This window comes from Ambystoma mexicanum, chromosome 5p (genome assembly GCF_040938575.1).
Source record: "Ambystoma mexicanum isolate Mex_15411 chromosome 5p, UKY_AmexF1_1, whole genome shotgun sequence".
NCBI classification, from domain to species: Eukaryota; Metazoa; Chordata; class Amphibia; order Caudata; family Ambystomatidae; genus Ambystoma; species Ambystoma mexicanum.
In genome coordinates this window covers 686,744,751-686,771,410 of record NC_090930.1, presented here as the reverse complement: position 1 = coordinate 686,771,410, position 26,660 = coordinate 686,744,751, and the positions used below count along the sequence as shown (strand labels likewise).

General features: G+C 47.6%; 1 protein-coding gene across 2 annotated transcripts in view; it reads left to right on the top strand.

The window, feature by feature from the left end:
* DNAAF6 (dynein axonemal assembly factor 6) overlaps positions 1 to 26,660 on the top strand; it is a 502,401-nt gene that overhangs the window by 413,443 nt on the left and 62,298 nt on the right. For both annotated transcript variants that reach the window (XM_069613060.1, XM_069613061.1), the window contains exon 5: positions 14,650 to 14,746. In XM_069613060.1, coding sequence (XP_069469161.1) covers positions 14,650 to 14,746 — 97 coding nt within the window. The remainder of the gene's footprint in view (positions 1 to 14,649; positions 14,747 to 26,660) is intronic.

Genomic DNA, 26,660 nt, shown 5'->3' with positions numbered 1-26,660 from the left:
TGAGCAGGTACAGGGGGGACCTTCCTCAGGTTTCCAGGGTTATCGGTACTGTAGCCTGTGCATGCGGGGGCCGCCTGGGTGAAAGACGCTTATTGCAGAGCAGGAGTCTCTGGAGCTGGCATTACGCCGACACTCTCCGCCATCTTGGAGGGACAACGCGTCGCGCTGGCCTTTCCCTTTGCCGCTTCTCCCGGGAGGATTCCGCCCCATATGTTGCTGGGTATCAGCACATTCTGTGCCCCTCAGACTCCGTTGCCATTGGGAGCATGGAGGCACTTCGGCGTTCTGATAGAACCCTCAATTTAGAGCATTAAGATGGGCTTCATGCGGAAGCCATTAACAGAGCAGCCACAACGGTGGTGATGCTGGCCTTGCCCCCAACACCACATGGCCTTTTTAAGCTTCTGCTTGGTTTTGGATTAACCAGAGCGCTCTCGAGCAGCATAGTCCTTTGCTGATATTTGTATTCTGCAAAATGATAGCTTGTTATCCTTGCAACGCTATCTCCTGGCCTATTTCCCTAGAGGGTTGTCTTTATTCTGCAGTGTGTGTAAAAAGGGGACTTGCCTTCTTTACCCTTGATATTTTCCTTCAGTCCACTCCGGTGCCATTCTAACTTCTACCGGAGCCGTCCTCTGTTCTACCTGCTGTACTGTTAAATCTGTAATCACGGCTCTTTCTATACTCAGTTTTGCCAACTTCTTTTGTACTAACTTCGCCTCGGCCGTCTGCGTTGTATCTGCTGCATCCCTTTTCTTTTCCTAATGCCGTTTGCAATGGTGAAATATAATTGCCTTAATCTCTGCCCAGCCTTTTGCCTCAATCCATACTACTTTATCCAGAGCTTTCTGCGCCTCTTTCGGAAGTCCTTTCTTCAGCATGTTATGTTTGCTATTGTTTTATCCCATGATTCCCCTGTCTTTGCCTTCCATATTTACTAAATCTGTAATATGTATTTTGCTGGATCCTCATCCTTCATAGTGCGTGCCATAATCAAATGTATGTCTGGTGTATCTGTTACGCTCACCTGATATCCGCGGGGGCGTCTGGAAGGGTCTGAGATCTGGAACCCTGAATGCATAGTTGCCCAGTGCTGAATAATGAATGTTAGTTATTTGTAGCATGAGCTATCCGTCCTGCGTGTCTTGTGCAGGGGTGCTTGACGTTTGTTGGTGAGCTGCCCGAGTTGCTTCACTGGTGCAGTACACCGTCCTTGGGCCCCGGCCTGCTGTGACCCCGAATATGCTGGTAGGCAGGTAGGTTTGTTAATTGTAAGTCTTTGTTCTGTTTATGGTGGGAATTCGTTAATGTCTTTGGGCCTCATTACACGGATGGCGGTAAGGATTTACCGGTGCCGGTAAATCCTTACCGCCTTACTACGAGGTCCCTTTGCGGGTTGGGGGATTTAACGCCTGCTTTTTGCAGGCGTTAAAAACCAACCCGCAAAGGGACCCAGGGAGCTAATTACGGTACCGCAATTTGCGGTACCGTAATTAGCGCCTTCCCCATTCCCATTGAGCCCTATGGGGCAAAAATGGGAATGGGGAAGGGCAATGGTGGAAGGGGGAATTACCGCCCGCCAACCTTGGAATGGGGCGGTAATTCCCCTTTCCGCCAAGGCGGTGCCGGTATTTTACCGGCATGAACCATGGCGCTAATAGCGCCATGGTTCTCCGCCATCCGTGTAATGAGGCCATTTATCTCCTTCTTTTCAGGTGCAAAGGTCTTGATGCTGGCGTGCCAGATGGAGGGGCACGTTTCTAGGTAAGAGAAAGCACAGCGTCTTTATTGTCTTTTAAAGCTAACCTGTGTTTTCTTCTTCTGCTCCTCACAGGCCGCTGTGGTGCTGCGAGTGGATGAGAGCGCGATGAAAAACAGGCCCCGGAATCCGTTAAGGTAAGTACAGCGGTGTGCGGTTGTTTAATATTGAAAGCGAACCTAAATATGTTTTTTTTCCTTTGCAGATGGCAGATGTTGCTGTGGTGCTCCTGATGGAAGCGTGGCGTAGCGCGATGGAATTCAGGTAAGACTGATGGAATTCGATGTCTTGGAAGCACGCATTCTGATATTGTTTTTCCCTTTCTCGTTATTGCAGGTCGCAATGTTCGAACAGCAGCTGTGGTAGCGGTTTGCCGGAAGTCCTTAAGCTGGTACTCACAGGTGAGTGATGTTTCTTCTTCTCTCAGTTTCCACAGATTGCAGCCCAGTTGAGATGCAGAGTGCTGGATGGTGTTTTCTCAGGTAAAAAAGAATAATCTTTTTCTTGTTCTTGCAGGATTACAGGAAGATGCTGAAGACCAGGAGCTGGACACGGTGAGCGTCACGCTGCTGGTTGCAGAATAACACGAAACGTGCTCTGCAGTCAGGGTGTGGTTTATATAGCCCAAGTAAAGTAGTACCAGGGAAAGTAGTTCCAGGCCTGCTGCACCCAAAACACTAGACCGCATGGCTTGGTTCTTAGAACTAGACTGTATGGGTGCTTCCATATTGGATTTAAAGGCCCGTGTACATAAATGGGACCTAGTTTGAACAGCCCTTCCTTCCTACATATGAGCCTGGTGCCAAATGCGCCAGGACTGGCTCCAGGAGCCCTTTTGCAGTGGTTTTAAGGCCCTCACGGTTCTGGTGGGAGCCTGCTTATCCGTACCCCGGGATATCCTGTCTTCCTCCAAACATCACCTGCTTGGTCCCCTAGTACTGCAGCAAACAAACTTTTCTTATCTCCTACTGCCAATGTAAGGCCTGCTGTTTCCTTCTCAAAAGCATAAATCCACTTGTCCACCGCTGTGTCTAGCGAGGGCAGTGCTTTAATGAACTTGTTTCTGTTCATTTGTGGCCAAGGCACATAATGTGCTCTGCTAAGGCCTTTATGTCAGAACAGAAACTGCGTCCCAACCTGCTTCACTGGCAACTTCTTCCCTCCTCGCTTCCCTTTCACCACTGCCATACAATCTGGTTGCGCTCATAATCTTGGGCCCCACAAACTCTCCACCCTTGGTGTCATTCTAGGCAGCACCTCTCCTCCCTACTCCTCATCTGTCCCACAATTTTCCTCCTTCTCTGCCTTCCAGCATCAACATGTGATCGAATAGATTCATAATCTCAACTGTCGCCTCACGGTCATGCTCCCATACCCTTCACTGTTGTGGTCCTCATCCTGTGTTTCAACATGTACATCCCTAATCGCAGGACCGTCAATTCTAAATAGGATATCACCTGCTCTCCACTTGCCAGTACCTATCGACGCTCTCTGCCCTTATCCCCTTTCCTGTGTTACTTGTGCAAGCTCTGTATCTGTCCTTCAGAGCACCATTTCTAAATCTCTTTGTGCCATAGCTTCTGTTGCCATCACTAGTGGGTTGCACACCGCACTCGCTGCTGGGTGCTGTGGGACATACTCATATGTTGGGGGGGCTGAGGTTGCATGGGGCACATACTCAAGGTTTGTATATCCTGCAGCTACTTGCATTGGGTAACACGCATGGGGGGGTGGCTGGGCTATTGTGGTTGTGGGTGTTGTGGGCGTTGTGGGTTATTCACTGGGCATGGGTGGCACCCTAGGTACGGGAGTGACACAAGCTGCTTGTATTGCTATCTCCCCTTTGTTTGGATCTTCGGGGACATCTTCCAAATCTTCTACCATTCCCCAAAGCTCAAGAATGCCCTTTCTATTTCTCAACTTCTTTCCATTATATTTCACCGCCAAATAAGTATTACGCATGACCCAGAACCTCTCGACTGTTCTTTCCTTCTTCGGGCCAGGGCTTGTACAGTCCCCCTCTCATTTCCACCACCCACTCATTTTGGTACTTCATGATCTTTTCCGGTACAGCGGAAGTGCTGTACACATATACTCGAGTGGCGTCAAGTAACTCCTCTTTTATCCTTGCCTAATTTCGTGACACTATTTTACCTTATAAATACCGATCCAGCTGTATCAATCCCCTTCCTTTCCCTTTTAGCCGCCCATCTTGTTTTGTTTCCCCTCCCTTGTCACCTCCTCACACCACACTCCAGTACCCCACAACACTCTCCACACAATTCAATAACCACTCCACAACAACCCAATAACACTTTAATAATACCACAAATATGCCCACAATGCTTTAGAGCCTTCCTCAATCTCGACTTCGAGCCAAGGGTATTTAACTCTGTATGCCCCCTCCTGCCAGCGACGGGAACCCAGGTTTGCAATGTAATGGACCCACACAACAAAACACGATTATTTACAAATGGTGTAGACTCTTCCTCTTTCCCCTTTCCTTGGGAAGAGGGAATTTACCTCCTCACACTCCCTTGTGCCAAGTGGAGGGATCCCAAGCCCTCCATATATTGAACTTCACCTCTTACTTTATTCTGCAGCGCTGCCTTTCCTCCACAATCAGAGAAGTTCCTGTTTTCTTTCTCTTCATCCTTTACCTCATGATATGTACTGTGATGTCACCTTATAAAAAACGCTAAATGTTACCATGTGGCTTTAAAACTCCATCCGTTTACCACTAAATCACTCCACACATACCCACTCTCCCCTCATTTTTCTCCCACAAAGGTGTACTTACATCCGTGTTCTCCCGAGTTCCTACTTTACGGGGTCCCGTCAACAGCCTGCACAATCTGGAAGCAGCACCCTGGTCCAAAGAGCAGACAGGGCTTTTGACAAATACAGTGCATGTGAACCTCTTGTCAAGTCGTGAACGACAAAATGGTTGCTGTAGATGGGCGCCACACCTCAGATGCACGGCTGAGACTTCCCAACCTAACGAAGAGTCTGGGATCACATCGGGGTCACCAAATTGAATGGATGGCATCCCAAAACTCGCAGAGAAAAAGCAATCCAAACGACCAAAGTAATTATTGCACCTCGTTGCAAGGAAAACTAGGCTTATTACATGCAAAAAGAGTCTCTGACGGTTCCGTATAACCAAACTGACACATATCTCGTCTTATCTCAAGACGTTACACCTTTTATTGTGGAAAACCACAAATTACACATAATGAGTACAACATAATCCCACCACCCTAATTGGCTACCACCTATAGAACATGCTAATTCCCCCATATAGTCCCTTGACCGATTGGCCACATCTATACTTCCTGTTCCCCTAGACATGTGGTCCCCTAAATTGTCTCTGCCGAACTCAATGGATGATTGGTGTGCTATTATCAAAAGGCTCGTAAATTTGGGACTATCACATGATGTGCACCCTCCGGTTCCAGACACAATCAAAGAATCTTTGCGAGGTCAACCCTGCTTTTTGATTAGCTAAAAGGCTTCCTCATTAACCCAGACGCCTTCCTTAACCCAGACACCATGGCACACACGAGCTGCACCTCCGACCTTGTACTAAATGTATTGGCATCACCTCTGCTCCTCCTGTCCCGAATCACAAAACATTCCAGACAGGGCTCCCCTCCTACCTCCTCCCTACCCTAGGTGCCTAGGGATGACATGACTATGGGTACCACTCTTCAATCGGAATATCAAGGCTGTGCTTGCTTAAATTGTGTTTCTAGGTGAAATTCGTATGGGGTGGCCATCCCGGGGTGAGGGCCAGTAGTGTTTAAATCTTTAAGCAAGAGCGTAGAAGCCCCTCTACTGAGAATGAACATGGGTCAAATATCCTGTTCTATGGAAGTTCTTCAACTCAGGGGGATCTCCAACCACGTTTTAGTTCACTGCACCCTTCACGGCGGAGAAATATCCATTTTGCATATTAGTCTGGTCCCACCCACAAGGCAGTCAGAACCAAAAGGCTAGGCAATTCTCTGAACAAGAGTGCCATCAGCAACCCCAGACACGTGTTTTGGCCTTGTTGGACCTCCTCAGTGAGGTAAAGCTGAACCACTCTAAAGCACAGTGAGCAAGGGGTCCACGTCTGGATTACCCTGGTTAACTTAGGGTGAAACCCCAAGTTGTACAAAGTAAGCAAGGGTGGACCAGACTGATATGCAAATGGTTATTTCTCCTCTTTGAAAGGTACAGTGAGCTAAAAAGTGGTTGTAGACCCTCCCGAGTGGGACCCTACCCAGAGAACAATTTATTTGGCCGCATTTGTTCTTGGTAGATGGGCTCCCAGACCTTTTGCATACATGGTTTGGGACTTGGGGTTTCACCCTAAATTACCCATGGTAATCCAGACATGAACCACTTGCTCACTCTGCTTAGAGAGGCACAGCTACACCTCACTGATGAGGCCCGACTAGCCCGAAACACTTGTCTGGTGTTGCTGTTTGTACTCTTGTTCAGAGGAGAATTGCCTAGCATTTCGGTGCTGGACTGGCCAAGTGGGTGCAACGAGACTGATATGAAACTAGCATTTCTCCACCGTGAAAGGTACAGTAAGCCAAAACGTGGTTGTAGATCATCCTAAGTGGGAACAGGTCATTCTCGGTAGAGGGGCTCCAAGACCATTTTCATATGTGTTCTAAATCTTTGCCTGGCTCATGGCCATCGCAGAGCGCCATGCCCTATTCCCATAAATGTGTCCTTCAAAGGATGCATCCCTTCCTGCTAGTTTACCAACTAACATTCTGCTCCCATCACATTCAGGCCCGTAGATGGATACAGTTTGTGATCTGTGCACCATGGGTGCCCATGACCTCTGCTTCCCTCCTGGTGAATGGGAAAGGGGATTGCAGCTGAACTAGCAGAGCCGCAGTTCCACACCAAGGCCTGTGTTCTTGTCTGCTAACTGTGGATTAGGTCTTACATCTTAAACGTTACTTCTGTGTAATTGCCACAACAACCTCGCTGTTATCATGCTACCTTGCTGACTCCATCTTCCAATTATTTCCACGCTTCCCACACATCACACTACCCAACATCACAATGCATTAACTAAACACCAGGCCTATACTAATGCCCCATTTATAATCTCTGCAACCACAACATTAATACATCTGTTGCTTTTTTGTGTTGCTATATGTGGGTATCTAGTAAGTGTCGTAGCTAGCTAATACAATGTGTGCGTTTTCCGTGCACAACCTTAACTCTGCGTCCATAAGGTTGGTCTCTAATAGGATTTCCTTAATCTGAACTTCTTTGCCTGGCTGGGACGCTGTACGTCCATCCCAACACCAGAAAGAAGACAGCCCAATGGGAGAGATTAGCTAACCCCAAGTCACAAATCATAGCTGGATGCCATTCTCTGGATTGGTGCCCACCAGCCAATCCCTACACTGGCTGCTTGAATAGATATACTTGAGTTCTCCTACTTAGAGAGAAGCTGGAAGGCAAGGCCAAGGTGTGGCATTCAGACTGAGGACCTCCCAAAGGGAGGGATGAGCCAATCTCCAGTCCCACATCAGCCAGCCCCATGGCTATAGCCTGATAGCCATTCCCCTTCCCAGCTCCCATATCTGGTCGAGGCTGAGGTGTGGGCCAATGCCCTATAAAGGACGGGCCTGTGCCAGAAAGCCATGGGAGGTCGGAGCAGGAGCTTATTTGTGGCAAATGACAAGACACTGAATGAGATCTCCTAGAGCCTGTGGAGAGGGTGGGGAAAGAACAACCCTAGATGTGGAGAAGTAAGAGACCCAGTGGGCTGGGAGGAGAAGACCCTGGGTGTGGTGAGAGAAAGTCCCAGATGGCTAGGAGCAGACAGATATAAACAGTGGAAGGAGAAATACTCAGAGGGCGGGGATGAGAAAGACCCAGAGGGTTATGACGAGGGAGACCTGGGAAGAGTTATCAGACCAGGTGAAGTGGACAAGGAAAGTGATAAGGAATTGATGGAAGTGTTGAAGAGAGCTGGAGGAGTGGAAAAACACCTGGAAGCAGAAAGGAGGAGGTATCATGGGGAAGTAAAGTGGAAGAGTGCTGGACTAAAAATGTGAAGGGGGATATGCATTTTACACATGAATGCAGCTAGGAAACAAATTGATTTTCATTCCTATGAATGTGTAAAAATCTGTAAAAGGGGCAACCGTAACCTCACTGGATAGTGTGTTAATCGGCAGGGAGAAACCCGGCCCTGGACTTACTGAGAACTGGGAGAACTTTTTTGTTTTAACAATTGTTGCTTTCTAGAGAGACAGAAAAGTAGGTCCCAGGAAAATGCCTGGAGTTAGTGGAAGGTGAGAGTAGGGCCACGCCAGACCCCATCTGGGTTCACTAGACCCACCCGAAAGCACCAACCCTGGTACGAGCCTGGCAGGAAGTCTAAGGAACCCCCCTTGGAGGCACCAAGCCAGAGGTTCCTGAAAACATTTGGTTGCCCAAGAGCTGTGGGTCAGAAAATGGTAAACTCTATTGCACATCTAGTGAAAGTATAAGTGCTAAACTACTCACATCCTGGACAATAACTATTGCGACAACTTTAGTTTCGTCATTTATATCCTACCTGTTTGTTGTTTTGTCCTAATTTGCACATGATCCCTAAAAAACATTTTACTGAAGCACACCCTTCTGTCTGGTACTTGTGTCAATCAATGTCAACCAGCTGACATCTATTAACGGTGTATATATTTTCGTGTTTGTGTGTAAAAGCACACATTCTTATTTGTAACATAAGCACAATATGTTATGGCACATGGTGACATTCCAAACTCAGCATTGCCTAGCAATTGGTCATTGGTTTTGTTTCATGCTGGATGAACTTTCTCCATTTTGGCTACTGCTGTACAATTCTCAAGCAATGCCCTTTTGCTGAAACCATCCCACCAATGTATACAGCACTTTGAGATGGTGCAAATGTGTTTAGAGTAAAGCCTAAGAAATACCTCAGCCAAAATAGTCAAAGAGATTGCAAATAAAACAGTTACCAAGGAAGGGTTAGAATAACAAGTTTTGTCTCCTCCCTAGGGCGTCTTTGTCTCGGGAACCTACACACATGGCCTCATTATGAGTTTGGTGAGAATTTGGTGGTAAATCTGTCAAAATTACCACTAAACCCAATTAATGTTACGCCACTTGGTCCTGTGGAGTTACCAGGGATTACAAATGGCGGCAATGTGGTGTAATTATTTAGCCCACAGGACTCGTTGGGGTTTTTTGGTGGATTTTCTGCTAGCAGAATTACTGTGGCGATTTTTGGAGGTAAAGTGGAAGATTTACCTGCAGCAACAAGAGGAAGGACTGTAGAGTGTGGAGGTATTTTCTGGAGACGGTGAGGCATTAGCTGCGGATTGGAAGTGTCTGCAGTGTGCGTGTTTGTGTGACTAGTGTGGTTAGAGGGTTAGTGTAAGGAGTGACTGCGAAGTGAATGATATGGAGTAAATGGAAGATGTTTGGGTAGTTGGAAGGAGTAGTAGTGTGGAGGAGGGAGTGGTAGTGTGGAAGAGGGAGTAGAAGTGTGGAGGAGTGGGTAGTAGAGTGGAGGAAGGTGTAGTAGAGGAGGAAGTACCAACATCAAAGGGTGGAGCAAGTCTAAGAAGAAGTGAATGACATCAGAGGGACAGGAGAGTAGAGGGTGGAGAAAACAGAGGTGGGTGGAGTTGGTTAAGGAGGGTAGTAGGAGGCACAAACAGGAGAAGGGGGAGGAGAGTGTGAACTTGACAAACTCAAGAGGAAATCGACCAAAGTATATGCAAAGGCACATTCCCATGCCCTATAGAACACTAATAACTGGATAGAGGAGGGAACGTTTTAGGAAGTCCCTGAGGGTGTGATGAGAAACCTGAGGGTCTTTTCACTCCTACTCTCCCCAGATCCTCTTCTCAGGTGGCCAGGGAAAGGCTATCACTTTTGGATCCTGAACCTATGGGTGGAGAAGCAAGGGAGGATCACCAGGGTGGAGGGTCCTTGGGGATTGGGAGTGAGGTGCCCACAGGCGAGACATGGTATCCCCCTTTCCCTATTGATGGCCAAATTAACCCTCCCTCAGCCTTTATAGGCTACTGTAAACTAGCTCCCCTCATTTCCCCACATTTTACCTCTGACAGTACTGGGACGAGGAAGAGGCAACTGAGGGTAATGAACACTAAAAACCCATTTCACTACTTTAGTACTGGGACGAGGAAGATGCCTGCAGAGTATTGTGAGGGTCAGGCATGTCCCTTTAATTATGGTCAGGTAAGCCCAATTGCAAATCCACACCTACAACCTGTGGAGGCAGCCGTGTTGGGACCTGAGGAGGAGGCAGGATGTCAGCCGACATCCCAGAGGACCTGTGGAGCCCACAACGAGTTGGGCGGTTAGGCTGCCACATGTGTGGGAGCCTCCATGTCAAAGAAAAAGCAGCTGGTGCTGTGAACCAGCAGAAAGGAGAGAGGACGCTGTCCACATCCATGCAGAAGCAGTGGAGTTGCTGGCATGTTCAAGCCAGCACAGGGCTTGCGAGCGGCGCTCGCAGCGGTCGGCCTGCAGGCCTGAGAAGCAGAAAGGAAGCAGCTGGAGCGAACGAAGCAGAATGCAGAGGACTGGTGACTGTCTCGGAAAGCCACTCAAAAGCCAGAGTGCTAGTGGGCTGCGCATAAGTCACAAAGTGCTGTATGAATGAGAACCTGAAACCAAGCTGATTTAAGTATGTTGAATACCGAATTGAATGAAAATCTGAAACTAAGCATATTGAATACCGAACTGAATGACAGTCTGAAAAAAAGCATATTGATTAGCAAACGGAATAAACCCTTTATGGGCAACGCTAGTAGCTGATGAAAGTCAAAGGGGAGAGTGCCCATGTGAAAGCATCCTATGGAAAAGAGTGCAAGTGTGAAAGAATGCAACAGAAAGGTGGAGCATGAATAAAACCACCATTAAGTGACCTTTATACATGAATACAGTGCGGCAAGGCCAAAGACTGGCAAGACGGGCGTGACACATCATGGCAAAGCCAAGAGGCTAACCAGGAGAAGCCAGCAGTTTGTAAAACTGCACACAGACAAGAGGCCGACATGGAGAATCTAAGTGAATGTGAATCTGTGCACAGGGGCAGGTACAGAAGAACCTTGGTGGGCTGAAGAGTCTAGGGTTCCTGGTTGCGTGACCTGTGATGGGTGGACCGTGTGGTCTGACAACTGCGCCTAGACCCGTGATCCCTAAATTGTGAAAGCCAAAGACATTATGAAACAAAAATTGAGCTGGTAAAAAATAGGTTAGTGAAAAGGATGCCAGCCGGATGGTGCTCTTGTTGAGAGTTAACAGTGAAGAGAAGTATTGCGAACTGTGACCCCTCAAGAAACTGTCTATAGTGAAGCAAACCAGGGAAAAGCACTGTAAGTGTATTGGTGATGCAATCCAAAAGGAGGGTCCGTTGACCTAGAGTTGTGTTGAACTGTGAAAGACAGAAACAAATATCAATTGCTACGTTGAAGTCTTCGGGAAAGGAACCCTGAGACCTGATGAACTGTGTATGCTGTCTTGAGGAAGGAGCCCAAGCCCCTTTTCTTTTTGAACGGTGGTGCTTTAACCTTGGGGAAGAGAACCCAGAGGATTGTGTGGAACTGTATTGCATTGAATTTGAGAAAGGTAATCTTGAGACTTTTGTGGAAATTACTTGAACTTGGGAAAGGGGGGCTGGAAAGGAAGCTAAGAGCTGGAAGAAGTTCTGAACTTCACATTCATCACCATTTCTTCTGTTATGGACATCCCTATACGTTATTTAGCTTTAGTTGTGAGGGCAAGGATAGGTTTTGGACACAGGCAGACTTTTAAGCTGAACTCTTTGACTCAGACTCTCCTTAGTTTCGTTCATGTAGAGAAATCCCACCTGAGCATAGGGCAAGGTAGACGTTCTATCATCCTGACATTTGATTTATTGAATCATTTTGATTTGAACTTTGAATCTGTTGCTATGTCATGCTTCATGAGGCATTTGCAGTGTCTAGATACAAAAGTCACCTTGCCTTTAGGTCTTATCATCAAGTATAAGGCAGAGTTGGGCAGTATTGGTTAACATGATCTATCTACTACTCCTGGGCTAGAGACACCTGGGTTAAGGAGGAGATGTTTTCCAAGAGAAGAGAGAGTGAGTGACATTCCTAGGACACATTGAATAAACAATAACAACACTTTAACTTTCTCTGAATATTGGAGTGATTCCTGTGCCATCTGTGAGAGCTACTTTCTCTCAAATGTACTCTGGCAACTGGCATAGCTCACCTCTTATTCCTCCTGTAGATTCCCTAGGCAGCGCTGTGCCACAGCGACTATCTGTAGAAAATTCCTGTGCTTCCCTTTGTCTGGTAACTAGAGCTAGCTGGGTTTGGCGGCCCCATATTCAAAAGAGCTTCTGAAAGGCCTCATCACCATGCTTTAGGGTCCTCAACGTTATCCTCAATACCTCCTCTCACCCCATCATTTACTGCCTTGGGTAATACTTACCCTCTCGTAACTTCCAGGTCCCTGTTTTTTTTTTTTTCATAACATTTTATTAGGTTTTAAAGTATGCGTTATGCACAACAACGAAATGCATCAGAGAAGTGTACACAACATCAACAACATTGCAATGTTCATTAGTAATCCCGAAACAATAATGCAGTTTGCGCCATGGGATAATCATGATCATGTGGCTAGGGCCATATTTGTGTTTGTCCATGCCCAATCTTTTCGCAAAGTGGGAGACTGGAGGTCTCTACGTCTGGTGTTTTCCCCCCTGTGGCTTGGGTTTATTAGAGTGTACCCCCTTGAAGCCATATGGTTAGCAGAGGCCTTCTAGTGAGGGCTGGGTATTTTGCTGCGTAGTCCAAGAATGGGGCCCAGATGTTTAGGGCTTTATTTAGGAAGCCTGTCCCGATTGCCATAACCTTTCCGGCGGCTGCTATGTCCCAACATTTGGACCACCATAATGCTACTGAGGGGCCTTCTTCATTTTTCCAAAACCGGGCCATCGCGAATTTTGCTGCCAGGAGGAGATGCCTACACAGGCGAGATATAGGGCCCGAGATCGGGAACGCACCTACCCCTGTTTCGCCCAGGAGGATTATACCAGGGTCCCAGGGGATGGATAAGCCTGTGATTTCCTTAATATAGGTCAATACTTCTTTCCAGTATGTCTCTGCTCTCGGGCAGGCCCAGACCAAGTGGAACAGGGACCCAGGGGATCTGCATCCGCGCCAGCAAGAAGCAGGTATGTCCGGGTTGGCTCTAATTAATTGAACTGGGGTGATGTAATATCTGCAGCATAATTTATAGCCCCCTTCCCTGTTCGTAATGCACTGAGTGCTCTTATGTAGTCTAGTCCATATTTTCTCTCACTCCTCGACATCTATCTCTCTGCCTAGGTCTTTCTCCCATTCAAGCATATACCTTTCTTTTTTGAGGGGTCCGACCTGTCCAGTAGTCGGTAGAGAGCCGAGGTTCGGCCTCGCGGAGTTGGGGATGTTAAGGAGAGTTCTAGGGCTATCAGCTCCCTGGCGCATCTCCTCTTAACCTCTCTGTGGGATAACCAGTGCCGGATTTCGGCATAGTGGAATCTTTCCCGCTCGTCCACTCCAAACTTAGTCTTACATCTCTCAAACGATATTGGGATTCCTTCTTCCAAAAAGTCACTGGTTTATGATAGTCCTCCCTCTTTCCATGGTTCGAAGCCCAGTGGGGGATTGCCTGGTGAGAAGTTGGGATTGTTCCAGATGGGGGCGAGAGGGCCCAACGTATCCCGGATGCCCCATTTCCGGGCTGCGGCTTTCCAACTACAGACGATTGTGTTTGTCGCAGAGAGGGGGCCGCTGTTCGATTGGGGTTTTATGTTTGGTAGGTGTGGGAGCTCTGATGGGGCAACCGGGCACCAGGCCTCCTCAAGCTGGATCCACTTTGGCTGATCCGTCATTTGGGCCCAAGTGTATGCATGCGATAAGTGCGCCGCTAGGGCATGTCTAGCCATGTCGGGCACTCCCAGACCCCCCTGCACCTTCCCCCGCATCATGATTATCCTGCCAATTCGGGGATTCCCCCCCCATACAAATTCCTGTACCTTCTTTTGCAAAGAGGCCATGATGGACCCCGGAATGTGAATTGGCAGTGCTGTGCAGTAGTACAGCCACCTGGGGATTATGTTCATTTTTATGGATGTAATCCGCCCAAACCAGGAGATTTCATGGGACTTCCAGTGCTTTAGATCGGTGTGGAATTCGTTAATGAGCCCAGGTCCCTGTTTTAAGAAGCTAACTAAGGCTGGATTCCTCCTGCTTCAGACTCCTCCTTTTGTTTCTTTACTACCACCTCCTGATGTTCACTTCCTGCCACCTCCTGATGCTCCTTCTCCCCTCTTGTATCCAGTCTCCTCCGCTCCTTCCTCTCTCCCTCCAGCTTCTTTCCCCCACTTCTCGTCTGATTCACAAGCTCACTCCAACCTCCACTAGCGACTTCTTCCAGACACCCAAACCGCTCTCTAATGAGTTATGGCTTAAATAGCCTGCGGTTTGGTTCTCCTGGGTTGCGCTTTGACCAAGGGTCTGGAACTCCAAAGTCTTTAAAACGGTCCTTAAGTGTTCCACCAACGTCTGATCAATTGCTAGTCTCACTTCACGTTTAGAGGTCTCTGATTCAGTTTAGAAAGAGTCAAAAAGCCCCTTTGTTCCAAATGATTATTTTTATTTAGAAAGGTTTTTGTATCGCTATATCGTGTTTTCTTTTTCTTTGGATTTTATTATTATTTTTCTACTCCTTTTTATTTATTATTGTTTAATGTTCATATTCTTAGTGTGCTATTAATGCTTCAGATAATGTCCAGATAAATACATACTTACATGGACTGGCTTTGTGTTGCTTAGGTATGAGATCATCTTCAAGCAACTCGTCGCAGCTGAGGACGTTTTCCTGGGGATGTCCAGAAAGGATCCATCCACTGCCTGCTGTGAGGAAATGCTAGTAAGCCCATCTTTTTTTTTATCATAGTAAAACTGCCATTGCTATCCATCCCCATAATGAAATGATTGCCCGTACTGCATACATTCTGCAAAATGCAGTGTCATTTTTCTGGAGAATTTACAGTGGGGATTCCATTTCCTAGTGTGAAAGTCATGCTAGAGAGGGTAGGAGAAGGGCTCTTGGAGACCCTGGGGTCTGGGGACCTCCACAAGCACTTGCATGTTGTCCAGGGAGGCTGGATACAGGTAATCCACCATGCCTCCTCTTCATTCCTAACATAATGTGTTGCACCCTACTTAACCAAGAATCTTTCCTTGGGTTCACTAGCAGAAGTTGTAGTATGCACATATAAAAAAAATGGAAAGGGCTGACTTGAGAAATCTGGCTCTGAGCCTCTGCTCGAAAGGACTCCACCTGCAACTGTTCTTGAAATAATTGATCGCTGGCACCCATCTAATGAGCGAAAGGTGCTGGGGTGGTGGCACCTGGTAGTTGTGATTCTAGGGGAACCAACAAGACAGCATGACAAAGCCTGTGCCAGCCAAGAAAGACCCCGAAGACAAGAAAAAAGTGCTTGGAAGCCTTATAAAATCTTGTAGACTGTGTGTTACATTTTGGCCTATGCAGGGTGATAACCCTGACCAAGGAGACAGGGAGGGACGCAGCCCTAGGATCCTAAAGGAAGTTCAGACTCAAGCAGAAAACTAAATACATTTTCATTCAACTTCAACAACTATTATTTTGTAGAGCCAGTTTATACTATGAAACAATGACATAGGACCTAGAGAACTCAGAATTGGTTTTGAGTCACCTGATGACCCCGTGTCCTCCTGCCATCTAGGTACAAACATGTATTGCATCAATGCCCAACTCAAAGTTGTGGCACAGAGACGGAGAAAGGGAACAAAACATTGAAAGGTTATTCACAGTTGTCGGCACATTCAGTGGAGTCCAGTGCAATACCAGGAAAAACATAAATGCTACATGGAAATGCCAGTGGGCTGAACATCCACATGAAAGAGTTATTTGGCTAATCATTTATTTGCAGGAAATGCATTATTTCTCAAAATCCATGGAGATTGGTAGAGCAGTTGAATATGGTACTTTGGTTGCTACACATTCCAGTATTTATTGTGACTATATAAAGCTCACTAGCCAATCTAGTTCTACACACCGAACTTCTGGGTGTGTGGTGAAGTTGTTGCTTAAGGGGGGCGTCCCTTCTCTTTTTCAAGTTGGTTAACAAAAGTGAAAGGCCTTTTGTTGACTTCAGTTCTAAGAATGTTCCAAGTCCCCACTATATTAGGGCCTTACAGAGCTTGAAGACATATCTTTAGGAAGTGGCGTTCTTACAGAGATATAGTAAAATATGCAAATGCAGGTGAGACACGAGCTATTCTGTTGGTTGAAAACTATGGAATGTTTGATATAGCAGGGCTATTTTTAGTGCTAGCAAAGATCAGCAGCCTGACCCAGTTTCTCATTTATGTATGGGTTTGCCCACTGACATTAACTATGGAGTTGAGGGCCAGTCTATGTGGAATGCAAGCTAGCTGTTTTGCTGTAGAAGGAAGGAAGGGAGCTTGTGACTAAGTCCTATGTCTTATGCTAGGACACCAGGCAGAGTGGTCTGTACCTTCATGTATACACAGGATTCCCCAGAGCCTGTTTCTACTCTCCAGCTTGCTTAGCATGGTCACACCAACAACCATACATGGGCATATATGAAGGGAAATTGTGTTGCACTAGACTGGGCCCCACATTAATGACTGGAGAGAGAACTTGTGAACTTGCTTACACACTTACCTGTAAAGCAAGACCAGTGGGAGGCTCATGAACGAACCTGTATGTGGGCAGTGAACAACAGATGGGCGCAATCTTGCAACATCCTGATTGTAGGGTGGCGGGGACTCATTTTAAACTTTCGGCCCGCAAAGCAATGGACCCTGGGCTAAACAAGACTGCTTGGGAGGAGAAGTACAAGACACACCTGGGGCTTGTGAAATTATTAGGACGGACACTTGAAGAACATGTGGATGTTTTGCATACCAGCCAATCACACAGATTGCTTGACACCAAACACCAAGACAGTAAGCAATCAAGAGAGGGAGAAGCAGTAGGTAATGGTGTAAAGGTTTAGAGGAGAGAGGTTGAGGGGGAGATGCAAAGACATCAGGAAGAGGCTGGAGACGGAGCAAGGAACAAGATCTAGAAGGAGATGGGGAAAAAAGTAGGAAAGAAACATGAGAAGGAGGTGGAAAAATAGGATGGAGAGGAAGATGGAAGAGGAAAGAGCAAGGAAGTGGCAACGGCTGAAAAGGGTCTTTCAATATTGTGCCCTGCACTGGAGCTCCAATATAGCAACCTTCAACACCTGAGTGGCACTACCCTACATTTTGTCACCAGATGTGGCCAACTGGTGACCAGGACATCACTCATTGGTGCAACTTTGTACCTAAAGACTGTGAGTGACATAGGGGGGGAGAACCAGAGGGTTTACCCCAAATTACAGAAAAAAAGGTTGAATGCACGTTTACTGTGTATTCGACCTGGCATAAAAAATCGAAGCCCATAATACCGAACAAGGGGAGCAGGGGTTGCGGGGGTGTCCCCTGCTCCCCTAGTTCTGTATTATGGGCTGCGGGTGTTGCAGGGGTGTCCCTTGCATACATTAAATGGCCAGCAAGGGCAAAAAACAAAGTCCCAAAAGCTTGAATTACAAATTGCGAACAAGTGGGCTGTGCAATTTTGTAATTCGAGCTTTTAGGTTTCAGTTTTATGATGTAGATCTGACCCAGAGGAGATGTGTTTGGAGGCAGTATCTGAAGCAGAAAATGTGTGTTTATCTGCTAACCCCATTTTAAGTTGGTCAGCATTGTACAAACTGCAGAGTAATCCTTTCTTAAGTAAATCTAGGAGTTGCATCCTCTGTGAAGTTCACTTGGCTTCTTGAAACATGTCTTACCACTGAAGTGGAATGGAACACCACAGTAACGGGTTTGAAATGCATTTCTTCAAGTCTCACTAGCAAAGTTCCGATTTGTTTAGAAGGGCTTGAAGAAACTCTTCTTCCTGAAACATGATTTCAGCTAAACCACACATGCCACAGTGCTACGCAATAGCCATCACTGGAAGTTTACCTCCAGTACAGAGCGACATGAGCAATGAATTGTGGGTATAGACATTTGTTCAAATTCAAGCCTATTGCTCCAGACAATTGTCTTTGAATTATAAGGCAGGGCTATTTTAAATATAGCCTCTTTAATCAAAGAACGGCCGCTCTCAAGGATTCAGGCAGTGACATACATGTTTCATCCGTATTAGGGATCATAAATGCAGCATAGTCTGACATCCGTGCGGTTGGAGCATTGTGGTATGTTGAGCAAACGTCAGCAAAGTTATGGTTAATTTACTACGTTTCACTAAAAGATTTTCTTACGGTTGTGCCACAACAGGGCAAGAGAACAGCATTTTTATCTTAAGTAATGTGGAACATGACCCCACTAATCCCAATGACAATGCAAATAAAACTCGAAGAACCTCTGGTTCCTCCTCCAAAAAATCCACGACAGAGGTTTGATGCTCACATCGTTGGATCTGGTTTAGGTGCAATACATATTTGTACATAGTGTGACAGCTGGGGATAAGCAGAGCTTTTGTTCATCTCCACTCCTGCCCCTTTTTAGCTTGGGGCCAGTGCCTAATTTGGGAGGGTGTTTGCAGGGGTTGAGCCCCAGGTCTTATTCCTGAGCACCGGCTCTTATTGCCTCACTCAGTTCAGTTATTATGTGGTGTTTTAGTCATTTTTTGTTGTTGTTAAATGTTGGTAAGTCTTCGTCTCACAACAAGCAGAAACAGTTTGAGCCATTGCTGTGCAAGTTATCCATGTTTCTCATAGAATGTTTGCTTAAGATACTTCAGTTTACGTAGGGTATCCCCCAGTCTAAGCACCTTCACCTTCTGCTCCCTCTTTTTGCGTGCTCCTTTCCGTCATAAGAAGCCTCCTCCAGGTGGCCTTTCCTGCATCCCAAACCACATTAATGTCCATCCCACCTGTGTCATTTATCTAAAAATATTCACTAATGTCCTTCGACAGCTGCTCAGCAAAGAGTGGGTACCTCCATAGGGAGTCATTGCACCTCCATCTACTATCCACTCTATTGAGGCCCTCAATTTCGAAGGGATTGTGTCCTCCGACGTATTCCTTATCTTAGATATCTCTTTCCAGCTTTGCTGGCCTTGGAAATTTTTTCTCTCTAGAGGGCGCTGCGTGTCGACGTCCGCCGAGTCGATGTCCCTTGACAGCCGCCGTATCAACGTCGACGTCATCCTGCCTATAAAGGCCGCGCGCAGCGTCCGTTGCTCAGTTCCGTTTTTCCGCGCTTACTCAGTGCCTCGGAATATCGTTGCTCAGTTTCGTAGATATATTATTCCATTTTCCTCGAGATATTCGATCCATACTCGATGGCTTCCTCGTCTGAACCGACGACCCCTCGGTCCGGCTTTAAAAAATGCAGAGACTGTGGAAAAAAGATGTCGATAACGGACCCTCACAGGGTCTGTCTGTGGTGTTTGGGAGCTGAACACCATTGTTCGGAGTGTGAGGACTGTATGTCCATGACAGCTAAAGCCCTGAAGGAGCGTAGGGGGAAGCTGGAAAAAGGTAACACTTCTAAAGCTACTTCTTCCTTGACGAAGTCGAGACATTCCTCTCCTCGTCACCATTTGTGCTCCAGGTCTCAAAGCGGGTCCCATCATTCTTCGAGATCGAAGCACTCGAAAAGGAGACGCCGAAGATCCCCTTCTTCGTCCTCCTCTTCCTCTGTTTCACCTAAGAGAATCCCTTGGCCCACAAAGCATAGTTCCCGGGCTGAATGGGAGGAATTCCGAAAAAATATGATGAGCGTCTTCGAGAAAGCGGCCTCGACCCCCTCGAAGACTGCCGAGAGCGATGCTCTGGTCGAAAGACCCGAAGGTCCAAAACGCAGCGAGTCGCAGCACCCGGCGAAGGAAGCTTCTTGAGCGCGTCACAAACCCTCGAGTAAAGCAAAGACCTCGAATCCTTTTTCAAAGGTTCCGTCGACGCTGTCAACGGAGGCTCCGTCGACGCCGAGGTCGGTGTCTTCGACGCCGTTGTCGAAGGGACCTTCGACACACGGGTCTGTCGACTCGACGCCATCCTCGACACCGGCGTTGACGCCAAGGAAAGTCACGGTTGCGGCGCACCCAGTGGCTATTCCCAGGTCTTCGATGTCGATGTCGTCGAGATTGTCGATATCCTCGAGCAGAATTCCGATTCTATCGAGGACCTCAAGGCCTCCACCTTTGTTTTCGACACCACTTTCGAAGCCTTCGACGTCGGCGTCGACGACATCGACGTTTTCGAGGCCGATTATGACAAGTTTGGCACCCTCTACCTTGGAGATGGGTTTCACACCCTTTGTGAGCTCAGACCAATTGAGAACAATGTCTTCAATTATGGAAGAGGGAGAACTGTCTGATCAAGAAGAGCCATTTGAGTTGCAGGGATCTGCAACCCCAGTTCCAGAGGAGTTATCCTCAGAGGAACGCAGATTAAAGGAACTCCATGATTCCTTACATGAGGCAAGTGGTTTAGACACTTCCACAGAGGTGGAGTTCGCTAGGCCAGACCCGGGGGAGCATGCTGAAACCCCTTATAGAGCCTTAATGGCCAGGATTACAGAATTTATGGGGTGGTCAACACCTTCACCGGCTTTCAAACAGGATGACCTCACGGATATTCTTGATAAAGGTCCACAGGAGGATCCTGTATACCTTTTCATAAAGCTCTTCAAAGAAAAATAATGACGAACTGGGAAACCCCAGATGTCGTCCCGGCAGTAAATAAAAAACTGTCTGCTAAATACAGGGTATCTTCTGCAGACCCGGAGTTTTTGTCCAAACACCCATCCCCAGAAAGTCTGGTGGTACAGGCAGCATCTTCTACTGACATCAAGACTGCTTACCCTACCGTCCCACAGGACAGGGACGATAAGAAATACGATGCTATGGCTAAGAAAGTCTTTTCAGCATGTAGCATGGCGTTAAAATCTATTAATGCTACTTGCACCTTTGCTAGATTTAGCCATACACTTTGGGAGTGTGCTTCTACAGCGGCTGACTGCATCCCGGAGGGAGAAGAAAGGGAGGCGTTCCTAAATATCATAAGCAACGGTAAAGACGCTATGTGCGAAGCCCTCCAGACGGGCATTGACTTGGCTGACAGTATCAGCAGAGCAATGGCGGCAAGTACAACAACCAGGAGATTTGCTTGGTTGGGAAAGTCTGGTTTTGCCCCAGATGTGCAAGCCAGGCTCTTGAATATGCCATTTGATGGCTCTTCTTTGTTTGGGAAAAAGGCGGATGTCAGTTTAGAAAAACTGCAAACATCAAAGGCAGCAGCAAAATCCCTAGGCGCTGCAATCCATCAGACACCTTTTCGTCCCACAGGAACCTCTGCGAGAGGCAAGTCTTTTCGCTTCTACTCCGCATTCAGAAGAGGTAGAGGACGACCGGCTCAAAGGGGACAAAGAAGAACTACCCGAGGTGGACGGGGTAGATATTCAAAAGCCGCAGCAACAGCAGGTGCCTCTTTACCATCGGCATCTGCATCAGTCGCCCCAAAACCACTCTGAGGTTCCGTCACAAGACACCTGTAGGAGGCAGGTTAACTCAACATCTGGCGGAATGGCAGGCTATCACGTCAGATGCTTGGGCATTGGAGACAGTTGCACAAGGTTACTGCCTGCCCCTGCCTGCCCCTCCTACGCATACCTCAGAGTCATCCACCGGGGATCAGCTCTCAAAAAGCTCCAGATCCGCTCCTCTTGCAGGAAATTTTAGACCTGCTAGAGAAAGGTGCCATAGAACGGTACCTGTAGCGGAGAGGAACAAGGGCTGGTACTCCCCTAACTTTCTCATACCAAAGAAAGACGGAGGACTGAGACCCATGTTAGACTTGCGGGAATTGAACAAATTCCTCAGGAAAGACAAATTCAAGATGGTAACTCTCTCTCAGATCCTTCAGGCCCTTCAGTTCAAGGACTGGTTGGTATCTCTGGACCTTCAGGATGCTTATTTTCATGTGCCAATCCATCTCAAACACAGGAAATACCTGAGGTTCGCAATTGGCAACTCTCATTATCAATTTCGAGTTCTGCCATTTGGGCTGACCTCCGCCCCGAGGGTCTTCACCAAGTTAATGTTGGTAGTGGCTGGCATCTACCCCTACCTGGACGATTGGTTGATCAGAGCTGTATCTTTGGAACAAGCTCAGATCCAGCTAGATTATGTTTGCCACTCCCTTCACAGACTGGGCTTCTCCCTCAATTTAAAGAAGTCACAAATGATACCATCGCAGAGACTCCAGTTCATCGGAGGGATCCTGGACACTTCCCTGGGAAAAGCCTCGCCACCAGAGGTGAGGGCTCAAGATATTCTACAGATGGTCACCAAGTTTCAAAATGCCCAACGTCTCCCAGCCTTCGACTTTTTGAGGTTGCTAGGCCTCATGGCATCCTGCATTTTCCTTGTGCCAGAGGCTCGCCTGAGAATGAGATCTCTCCAGTGGGCACTGAGAACTCAGTGGTCACAATTCTCAGGAAGAATGACAGATCTTCTTCAGGTTCCCGACAGGGTGGCTCGAGACCTTCAGTGTTGGGCCTGTCAGGAAAACATTCTGAAAGAAGAGCAGTTTTGGCAACCTTGGCCGGAGATAACAGTAGTCACGGATGCCTCACTTACGGGGTGGGGAGCCCACGCCAACGACTTGACGATCAGCGGTCATTGGTCTCCATCGGAGTCCAGACTACATATCAACCTGTTAGAGCTGAGGGCCATCAAACTTGCGCTGAAGGCTTTTCTGCCATCTGTACAAGGAAAGAATGTCCTGATAATGACGGACAACACAGTGGCCATGCATTACCTCAACAAAAGAGGAGGCGTAGGATCACTACCACTGTGCAGAGAGGCGATGCAGCTCTGGTTTTGGGCAATCCAAGAAGAAATCTCTCTATCGGCAGTTCACCTAGCCGGAGAGAAGAACTTGACAGCGGACGCTCTCAGCAGGCAGAGCACAGTCTCCCACGAGTGGGAACTAGCTCAGGAAGTCCTTCAAGAGATCTCCTCCCTTTGGGGAACCCCTCAGGTGGATCTGTTCGCCACCAGTGTCAACAGGAAGAGCGATCTGTTCTGCTCAAGGGAATTTCCCCCGAGAGGAGCTCTGGGAGACACGTTCATAGTGGACTGGGAGTTTCCACTCCTGTACGCGTTTCCACCAGTCCCTGTCATTCCTCAAATGATCAGGAGGTTGAGAAGATTCCGGAAAACCATGATCCTAATTGCCCCGGATTGGGCCAGGAGAACGTGGTACCCGGACCTTCTAGACTTGTCCATCTGCCCTCCAATTCGACTTCCACTCAGAGAGAAGCTGCTCTCACAGAAGGGAGGTCAGGTTCTCCATCAAGACATCAAAACCCTCAACCTTCACGCTTGGCTTCTGAAAGGCTGAGGTACAAGGATTGGGACCTCCCTGATGACGTTATGGAGGTGTTGCTTTCGGCAAGAAGGCCAGCAACAAAATCTTTATACCGCTGCCGTTGGAACAGATTTTGCAGCTGGTGTAGAGAAGAGAATATCGACCCCTTTTCATGTGGTACACCAACGGTGTTATCCTTTCTACTCTACTTAGCAAATTCAGGCCTTCAAGTTGGCACTATCAAGGGCTATCTCGCAGCGCTGTCCATCTTTAAGCGCACTGCGGAAAACCCATCCTATTTCAAGTTACCCTTGGTAATACAGTTTCTAAAGGGGTTAACTAACGTTTATCCCCCAAGACCATTCCAGGTTCCCCTATGGGATTTAAATTTAGTCCTAACTTTCCTGATGGGCACACCTTTCGAACCACTCCACTCTTGTTCGTTAAGGTTTCTTACCCTTAAGACTGTTTTATTAGTAGTACTTACATCTGCTAGAAGGGTGAGCGAGTTACACGCTCTTTCTTGTAAACCCCCTCATACAATCTTTCGCAAAGACAAAGTTGTTCTGCAAGTGAAGCCTAATTTCCTCCCAAAGGTGGTTTCTGAATTTCATATCACACAGAAGATTACCCTTCCATCTTTCTATCCTCCTCCCCACCCGGGGAAAGAGGAAGAGAGGTTACACAGGCTGGACCCAAGAAGGGCTTTACGTTTTTACATTAGTAGACTGGCTAGGATAAGACAAGCAGACCAGCTGTTTGTAGGCTACGCAGGTCACAAGCTGGGGCTACCGATAACTAAGCAGACCATTTCCAGATGGATTATTTTAGCCATTTTGGAATGTTATAAACTGGCAGGAAAAGAGCCTCCTCAAAATCTTAGGGCTCATTCGACCAGAGGTATCGCAGCTTCATCGGCCCTCAAAAGAGGAGTGCCGGTTCGAGACATATGTGCGGCTGCCACATGGTTGTCCGTCCATACCTTTACACGGTTTTACAACTTGGATTCCTCCTCCAGTCAGGAAACTAGGTTTGGAAGGGCAGTATTGCACTCTATTCATCAATAAGAGGAAGCATGAAGTCAGTACTCCCACCTCCAATAACAGAATACTGCTATGGGAGCCTATCTAAGATAAGGAATACGTCGGAGGACACAATCCCTTCGAAGAACAAGTTACTTCTTACCTTGTAACGTTCTTTCGATGGGATGTTCCTCCGACGTATTCCTTATCGACCCTCCCATTCATCCCCGCAGTACTACTTCCCTTGTTGTTGCAGTTTACGCTCCTTCAGGGTGATTAGTCTAGTCCAGAAAGAATTATTGTGGGCTACAAAACGGAACTGAGCAACGGACGCTGCGCGAGGCCTTTATAGGCAGGATGACGTCGACGTCGATACGGCGGCTGTCGAGGGACATCGACTCGGCGGACGTCGACGCGCAGCGCCCTCTAGAGAGAAAAAATTTCCGAGGCCAGCAAAGCTGGAAAGAGATATCTAAGATGAGGAATACGTCGGAGGAACATCCTATCGAAAGAACGTTACAAGGTAAGAAGTAACTTGTTCATCTAGTTCCATGAGGATCATATCGTGGTCATCCCACCTCACCAGTCAGGTAGCACAGAGGATCACCCTTCCCCCTTGGTCCCTGTTCAGAAGCAAATGGTCAATCCTGGTATAGGTGGTGTGGGGGGGCAGGCGGAGATAAAGGTATATCCCTTCTGTCCTTGGTGCATCAGTCTTCACACGTCTGCCAACCCCCTTGCTCTAATAGCATGGCCCAGGTGCCCCTCTCTCTGCTCCATCTTGGGGTTGACCAGGCACTTTGCGGAGCTCCTATCTAGCATCTCTTCTGCCCAAGAGTTTAAGTCCTCCCTGCCCCCCCAATTGACAAAGAGGTCCCCACTTGGGCTAGCACAGCATCTAGGGCACACTGGATAAATTCTGCTTGACCTTGGTTGGGACCATAGAGCCCTGCCAACAATACCTTCACTGCATCCATGAGGCCCTGTATTATAAGCAGATGCCCCTCAAACAGTTTATTGACCACACACTCTTGCAGCCGGTGCTGCCTGTGCAGTATTATTCCCATTTCCCCCCCTCTTCATTGGCCCTGACTCCCAGTTAACTTGCACCTCATAACTGTCTCAACTCCCCCTCTACCACCCTGGTTTCTTGCAGGAACAACACATCTAGAACTGCATTGTGGAATTCCTGTGTGACTAAGCACCTCTTTGTGTGAGAGTTCATTCCTTTTACATTCAAGGTTCCAACGACCAGACTCCTCCTGACCACACTAGTCCCCATCACCTCATAACCCAGCCTGCCCCGATCATCACACATTCTCTACATGCAAACTCCCATTGCCTCATTGTATATAGTCCATGGTGTCGCTCATTGCGAAATCCCCAAATAACACATGCTACCCGTGAAACTACCCAGTGTAACTGAAACATATCCTGTGTAAACTGTAACCTGCTGTGAGAAACCAGAAGGTGTCTCGTCCACTAGTCGCCAGAGATCTGTCATTCAAGTGGCCAGGACACAGCCATCGCTTTTTGATCCAGTTCATGGGGTGGACCAGTGCAGGAGGATCACCTGAGTGAGTGGTCTTGTGGACACGGGACACTGTATGGTGAGATGCGGTATCCCCTTCCCTGTAACACCTTTACCCCATCCTACTGGGTAGAATATTTACAAACTCTGCTCCCCACCCCCCTTTTACAACACAAACACTTTCTCACAGACAGCTCGCTATGAGAGAAAACAGACTGAAACCCGAGCAGTATACCTGACGTGTTCCAATTCAATGGTCAGGTGAAGTCAGGCAATTATGGACCATTACACACACCTGACATCCATTACACTTCCCCACACAGATAAAAGGTGGAGCACATGAGCACCCTCTGAGCGAGGCAAAGGACATCAGGAAACAGCAGTTTCGAGATGGCAACAGAGCAAGAGAGGCAAGACGGCAAACCTGAAGGTGATTGCAAGGAGGGAAATTCCCTTTACCTTTTCGACAAGGAACTGTTACTTTCCAGAGACCTCAAAAATAGATAGTGTAAGACCAGAAAACCAGGCTGAGGATTCCTGCATTGTGTGTCAGAGATACCTGGGGCCCCCCTGTGTCAATAATCAAGGCAGAGAGAATCACCAACTGCCGTGGCTCCAAGACCAAAGCAGCGTCAGTGAAGTGAACACAGCCAGTGAGTTGTGGAGACCGATACAAGACCTGTCTGTGTTGAAGCCAAGGTTGCAAGCAGCAACATTTTATGGCGAGCGCTGGAATGAACATTGTTAAAACGTGTGTGATAAGAGACGCAAGTAAAGTTGAACTGCTGATGAGTGATTGAACTTTAAAGCAAGCTACAATTCCTTTGACAGAGTGGTCCGGCACCGCGTGGGTGCTCAAACGAA